Here is a 7,523-nt window from a genome sequence, read left to right as displayed (position 1 = left end):
TCTTCTTTGGCACCCTTTATCTCTGGGGCTGTGGCCCTGTGAAAGTTGTATGCAGGTGGGACATGAATCATCAGGGGCCTTTCTGGTGATAACACTGATGGTTGGGTTTCAAGATAGCCCCTTTACTCTTAGAAGTGAGAGGACTTAATGCTTAGGGGAAAATGGAGACTCATTTTCTGGATCCCAGAAGGAAGAAGCACACAGGCCCAGGGTGGTTTGGGGGTGCAGCAGCTGATGTTTATTGGGGACCCATATCCCTATGTCAGATCTTAGGGGCCTTGCCCCCTGCATCTCTTGCCTCAACTTCATTCGTCGCTGTCGAACTCCGAGGACAGACCCTGCAGCAGGGGCAGGGACATGGAGTGCCGGTCGGGGTCCCCGGGGCCCCCACCCTGGGCTCCTGGTGGGGGGTTGCGGGGGCTGAAGAGCCAGTTCTCTGCTAGGGTTGGGGATAGTCACAGCTTGACTCATGCCCGCCCTGATCTTCCGCCCTAGTCCCTCCCTCTGATTCTGTTACACCCCCCCCCCCCACCACACACTTTTACCAGGGTCATGCTTCCATCTCACCCTCCCTGGGCTCCCTCAAGTGTGTCCCTTCATAAGGGTCCTGTACACACCCGGCTGCTGAACCCATTCATGGGCTATACTCCCTGTACCCTCTCCCTCCAATGGTCTTTCCCATCCCTCATCTTCATTTCCTCTAGCAGTACCTGAAAGCATATAGGGGCCCCTCCAGAAGGGGTTTCGACCCTTATAGGAGAATCTGGTGGGTCTGCTTTCTGGCCCTTCTTGGGGAGGTGGTGTAGGTGGAGCTGGGACAGGTGGAGATACATCAGCAACTTCAAGGGTATCAGCAGGTACTGATGTGGGGGCCAGAGTTGATAAGATGCTAAGGCTAGGTCTAACCCAGATGGCTCCTTGGGGCAATGGGTCTTTGGTCAGAGACTTCTGTGGTCCCAGCACACCCTTGGGCTGCAGTGAAAACTTGAGGCAGGAGAAAGCAATAGGTAATGACCGCTGTAACCGGAGCAGCTGGGGCTCACGGGCTGTCGGTAACAGCCCTAGCTGCAGCCAGGTGCAGGAGAAGACCTGGTAGATGACGTAGATGCTGTGGGTGCTTCGGAGCCAAGGAAGATTCTGCTGTAGGCTCACCTGCCCTGGTGGTAGCAGCAGGAAGGCAACTTTCTTGCGCAGGCCTCCCATATGTAGGCGGATCCGGCAGGGCTGCCCATCCAACATTCTCATTTCTTCATAGGCTATCTCGGCTTGGCCATTTGGTGAGTATTCCCGAGTGCAGTGGGAAAAGACACCATCAGACCCTACCTGTTCTAGAAGATTTGGTAGCAGCCCTACTGATTTCAGTGCCCTTCGACCCTGCCGGCCTGGCAAAATTAGGCGGGTGTGGGCTGGACGGGACTGTTTCACTAGAACGCCCAGTAGATCATAGCAGGCTGCATCCGACAGGAAAGGTACTGCCACTACATTGGACCCAAAACGTTCCTCGATGACCTGCAGGTGGCCAGTTTATAAGTCAGGGTCTGAGTTAAGGTCAGAGGTTAACTTGTGTTGTCTAAATTGACCTTCCCACCACTGTTCACTCTTTAAGTACATTTCTATGGTATACATAGACCCACACTACTTATCACCTAGTTCCCTCCTATAGTAAAACCTTGAATGTCTTATTTTGTGCCAGATTATGTAGATACTTGGATACATGAAAGAATGAGACTTTGTTCTTATCCTAAAGTAGCTTGGGCTAATGGAGGAGACAAAAATGTGAACAGTAGTTAGCTAAGTAAAATGATAGCAGTTTGAGACAAAGACAAGTGACTTAACAGCCTTTGTCTGTGATAGAAAGATGGTCAGAGACGTTTGGTAGTGGCAGTACTTGAGTTTTGGCGGGATTAGAAGGCTGGGCAGTAGTCATTCCTAGCAGAAAAGACAGCCAGGGAACATCCCTGAACCATCAAATCATGTACATTTAGGAACACATAATTTCATACTGCTTGCATTTAAGGTAGGAAGAGGGAAGGCACACAGGAGTTAGTTTATGGAAAGCTGTGTGTGTAAGCCTTTTATAAGTGATTGTTTTATCCTGAGGCCAATGGAAAGCCTTTTGTAGGCTCTGGATGGAAGATGGGATCAGAAAGAAGAGAACTGATTTTTCATAGTTATAAAGCGGGAAAGGGAAATAACAAGACTGTTGAAATAATGCAAGCAAAACATGATTTTATTTCCTGAGCTAAAGTAATGGGAAATCGAAGCCACAGAATTGGTAGAACTTAGTCTCATCATGAATGTGGAAAAAAGGAATCTTCAAAGATCTTGCTTAGGAGATGGGATAATATTAGTGAGAAAGGACACACAGACGTAGGCTTACAATGCCTGTTGTTTGTGGGGGTTAGTTACCTCTTCAGTAAACCATTTAGGGTTTTTAGTTCCTTAGGTTTATCCTTCTTTATTTCTTGTTTTTGTTTGGAGTATGTGTAACTGGTGAGCAGTTATTGAGAGTACCTGGGAACATTGTAAGATCCTCTTTAGTAGTTACTTAGCTATTAAGATAGCCATCCATTCAAAGTTTCATTGACTGCACCTTCTGGCTCTCAGTTATGCTAGAGAGCAAGGGCACATAAAAGTTTCAAGTGATCTACTTTTTATCCACCAGATCCCACATATCTGTGCTCCTACATTGAGTTCATCCAATGCCCCTGAAGCTGCCCTGCTCTTACTTTGTACCATAAAGCTGTTTTTGAAGTGCTGGCCTGTACATTGAAAGAAGGAAATAAGGGCACTCAGAGGTGCCCTGTTCTGTTTGAAGTCGTCCTACTTACTCTGTGTATCTCTGCCCTGAGTTATTCACTGAGATAAGAAGGGTTTTCTTTTTTCTTTCCTATGGAGGAAGGCCTCATTTATGTTCACTGTAATTTCAGCAGGTCTAGGGTAGATACAGATTAGCACTGTTGAAACTAATTAACTCTTAATCTTGGGAAAATCCTTTGCTCTCTTATTTCTGCTTCCCTTGCCTCTGTGGTGAGCATATTTCCAAGCAATGGTTGTTAAGGGCCATTAAGGCTGCCTCAAGTCTGATGGTCGCTTATCTAAGATGGTGGTTTAAACTTGGAAATACTCATTTTTTTCCTTTTTCCTCTGAAGAATTTTGATGTTTGTCTTAAATTAGTTGTTCATCCTCAGTTCATTCATTCACTCAGGTGTTTATTTTGTGCTTTTATATGTCAGTTACTGCTGCTACTATTGTCTGAGATGTCCCACCTCTTTCTACACAGAGACTACCTAAGAATCAGCCTGGTCACACTTAGCCACTTCCTCCTTGTTTTACCTACCTTATCCTTGATGAGGGTCCAAGTGGCATCTGCTTCATCCAGTGTTAGCAGGTGGGGGTTACTGACCAACATGGTAGAGAGTAGGAGGGGTTGGGCAAGGTAGTGGCTGCTGCAGGAACCCCTAAGCTGCCCAGGGAGGTAAGCCCCCCACCCCCCACCTTGGGCTGTGATCTACTTCAGCATGAGGTCATAGAGGTTCTGCTAGGCAATGGAGCCTTGGATACAGAGGACAGTAACTCTACTGCTTCCTTGCAGCCTGCAGGTCATAATATTTACAATTTATTTTCTTCTTCCTTTTCTTCCTCTTTATTACCCTTTGCCATTTCATTTTTCTCCCTGTGTGCCTGCCCTGCTCTTTGAATAATACGAAGATGCTCTCTTCTTTCTTCTCTCCTCTTTTCACTCCTTTTTTTTTTTTTTTTTTTTAATCTTCCAGTCTTGTTTCATGGTCTCATGGTCTTCCGTCTCAGCCCAGAGTCATTCTCTTGCTTTGGGGAAGTAAAGTGCAGTACACTCTTTCTGTCTCAGGCTCCTGATCTGTAGTTCTTTAAGGAAACAGGGTAGGACCACTTCTCTTTTACTGCTTTACTAGAATAATTGTCATCTAGTTAGTTGTAGATTTCTTTAAGTTGCACTGGAGTCCTGAAAGATATGGAAGTATAGATCAAGACTTACACTGAAAACAAACATAAACAACAATAACAACAGTAAAGACTCTAGTGATTCTTAACCTATAAATTACCGAATTCTTTCTCCTATTCTCAGAGATTCTGATTTAACTTATCAGGGGTATGCCTGGGAATCCTGACTTCTAAAAGCTCCTAGGTTGAAACCAGCTATTAATGAGTGGGTTATAAAAGCAGCAGAAAGCAGGTGTGTGTAGGAGGGTGTGAGGCTGAGCAGTAGCGACGGGGAGAGTAAGATCCAAATGAGATTTTGTTCCCTTAGTAACTGGCAAGAATTTTCAGGAAGCCAGAATTACCCGGGTAAACATGAAGATTTTCTTCATGCTCCTTTCCTGTCCTAGGCCGATTTGTATGTAGTATGTGTAGTCGTTTCCTCTCACACTCTCGTTATTACTCTTCTGTTTTCTGTCTTTGTTCTAGAGATCTCACCTAGTATTTTGCTGGAGAAGAGTAAGTCTTTGAAAGAAATCATGTTAGAACTTTCTAGTATTCATCTTCCCACTCCACCCCTTGTCTGTCTCATAGTCCCCTTTCTGAGGCCCCCTGGAGGTCTTCTGTCTAGGGGTGTCCTGTTGCAACCAGACCTAGAGGAAATTGCTGTCTTGCAAAGCTGGCTATCATCTGGGCCAGCCAAAGTGAGAGGTGTCATACATACTCCACAGAAGGTTACTGCAGTGATGGGAGAGGATTATCTAGAAAACTTTCCAAAAGGAGCACAGTTGACTCCAGGGTAGGCAAGCATGTCTCCTCAGAAAAAAACCAAATGTATAGGTGCCAGGTCTTTTAGCAAAAGAGTGACAGTAGGCTGAGTCCTGTTTTCAGGAAAGAAATTAATGTCAAGTATTTTTTTGAACCCTTCTGTGCTAGGGCCTGTATCAGGTACGGAATGTGTTATCTTAGAGGATTCTTTTAGGAATCTCTTGGTGTTTTGCTTGTTTTTTTTTTTTTTTTTTTTTTTTTTTTTTTTTTTTTTTTTTTTTTTTTTTTTTTTTTTTTTTTTTTTTTGAGAAGGCCTCGCTCTGTAATCCAGAATAGCTCTGAGCTCATTATGTAGCTGCAAGCTGGCCAGAACTCAGAGCCGTCCTTCTCCCTCAGATTCTTGAATGCTGGGGTTACAGATGTGTACCACTGTGCCCACCTTCTTTTCTGGAGTAGATATTACTGTTTCTTTTTATAGTGAAGCAAAGGTTCAGAAAAAAATAATTAGCCAACAATACAGTAAATAGTTAATAACAGATCTAGGGTTCCAGCTCTTACTATTGAACAGTAGCTCCTTCTGGTGCTGTTGCAAGGCTCACTTCAGTGTGTGATGAGAGAAATACATGTGGTTTAGTGAGAAGGAAGTGGGCAGGATGCAAGAGAAGCCACAACAGTTCGAGTGAGAAACCTTGGGTTTCTTAAGAGTACTAAAACCAAGTTCTTGTTTGTGCCTATTTAACACCCCATCTTTAACATTAGGACTCTAATTTTTAATGTTTTGTCTACATGTGTATCTGTGCATCATGTGTATGTCTGGTGCCAGTGGGGTCCAGAGGAGGACATCGGATTCCTTGGACTGGAATTAGAGACAGTTGTGAGTCACTGTATAGGGTGCTGGGAATTGAATCCTTGTCCTCTCTGAGCCGTTCTCTCCATCCCCTGAACCAGCATGTCACTGTGTCACTGAAGCTGGCCTCCTACTTGTACTTTTGTCTTCTGTGTTCAGTGCTACTATTGCAGGTATATACCATCGCACCTGGTTTAGCACATCCTTTCATTTTGGTTGACAAGGAAAGGATATATAGTGTAGTGTAGTTGGCAACTCTGTTCCCTTGTGAAAGAAATTTTGTTAACATTGAAGTAGAATAAAAGGCAGAGTCCAGTAGAAGGAACAGAACCGTGGACCTCTGCACCTGTGCAGTATGGGAGACAAGCTGACGGAGAGGCAAAGAATGGTGCACGTGTAGATGACAAGGGGAGTCCAGAATGAGAAGAGAGGGATGAGATCAGTGCAGGGGTGGTGGCTTGTTGGTCAGATAGGAAGCAGAAGACTTTAGAATGTTTTTCATGGACAAGGGTTCAGAGGGCAGATTGGATTCTGTTCAACTGCTTAGCTGGAAGCCCACACCATCTGCCTTTTTCTCACTTTCTGATTCCTGTGAATCTCAAATTCTATGATGATCTACCTTAACATTGAGTAAGTCTGTCTTTCCTTTTTGTTCAGTGTCTAAGACTGAAAGATACTGAAGGAAACCAGATGGTAGTTGAGTCCTGCATGAGTTGGTGAGCCCAAGGGTTAGGCTGTTGGGCCTTGTCTTGCTGGGATTTGCCTCCCGTGTGGTATCAGTCTGTGGTGTCTTTGGAAAGAGGCACTGATCACCTTGAGGATATCAGAGAGTGATCTGGATGGAGACTAGGAGTAAATAAATAGGATGATTTATGCAGAGAACATGAGATAATCTATATGAATCTCATGGCAGCATAGAATCTTAGCATTGACCGTAAAGACTTTAAGGTGATAAAAACCTTTAATAATCTCTTGTTTCAGGCTGCAGGAATAATTAAATAAACCCTTGTTGCTTTATTTTAAACTTTTTGGGATAAATATATACTAAAGCTGAGAATTTTTCAGTTTTAAGCCCTGTAGTCAGGCATATCAACATTCTTTCCAGTTAAATATGTTAATATTTACAGTAAGTGAAATAAAGGCTATCAATAAGATCACAATGGTTGGGGCTAGGGTTTGGGCCAAAGCTATAGAAAAAATGTTTTTACAGAGATTATTTATTTTGAAAGTATAGGTGATGGACTGTGGCATACAGTTAATTCTCAGGTTATTATGAAGAATGAGAATGTGCTGGTAAAGCTTTCTGAACATATCACATGGTAGGTATGTGTATGCAGTGTCAACAAAACACAAATGTGTTAGATTTTTGGCTCGAAGGAAAAACATTCTCAGCACACAGCCGTGGAACAAGCGACCTTGCAAGAACTGTGCACAGCTAGGAGCTGAAGGTGCCTTAGAACAGTCTCTCACGGTGGAATGGTGATGGACTCATTCCTCATGAACATTATTTGCACATGATATCCCTTCCCATGTGTCAGAGGGAAAATGATGTGTGTGTATGTATGTGTGACATGGGATTATCACACAGAATTCCTTTATATTTCTTTATAATGTAATAAATATCCTACTACCATATGTTTGTTCACATCTCAGTTATTTTCTCAGAATAGATTTATCAAAGGGAAATTTCTTAAGAGAAAGATGGATATCTTAGCTTGTGATCCATCAGGTTCAGTATGCCTTTGTATGCACACATGTGTATAGCGGAACCAGAGTTGAAGTTGGGAGTATTCCTCTGTCATTTTTCACCTTGTCTTTTGGGACAGTCTCTGAACCCAGAGTTTACTGAATGCCCAGGGTGTTTCAGAGATCTACCTGTCTCTTCTCTGTCCTTCTCCTCAGTACTGGGGTTACAGACTTGCAGCTGGCCTTTATGTGGGTGCTGGGAAT

The 7,523-nt window shown here is 43.7% G+C and overlaps 1 protein-coding gene across 1 annotated transcript; it reads right to left on the bottom strand.

The window, feature by feature from the left end:
* Positions 1-128: 128 nt before the first annotated feature.
* Positions 129-7,199, bottom strand: CUNH11orf42 (chromosome unknown C11orf42 homolog). Its single transcript, XM_050131342.1, has 3 exons — positions 3,342-7,199; positions 711-1,509; positions 129-439 (listed from the first exon to the last, which is right to left on the bottom strand). Exons 1-3 carry the CDS (start codon positions 3,411-3,413, stop codon positions 306-308), a joined length of 1,005 nt encoding a protein of 334 aa, XP_049987299.1. The 5' UTR covers positions 3,414-7,199; the 3' UTR covers positions 129-305.
* Between the last annotated feature and the right edge of the window lie 324 nt (positions 7,200-7,523).

Source organism: Alexandromys fortis, unplaced genomic scaffold (assembly GCF_014885135.2).
Source record: "Alexandromys fortis isolate MF-2015 unplaced genomic scaffold, M_Fortis_MF-2015_v1.1 scaffold_329, whole genome shotgun sequence".
Taxonomy (NCBI): domain Eukaryota; kingdom Metazoa; phylum Chordata; class Mammalia; order Rodentia; family Cricetidae; genus Alexandromys; species Alexandromys fortis.
The sequence above is the reverse complement of the archived record's forward strand: the minus strand, read 5'-3'. Positions and strand labels throughout refer to the sequence as shown.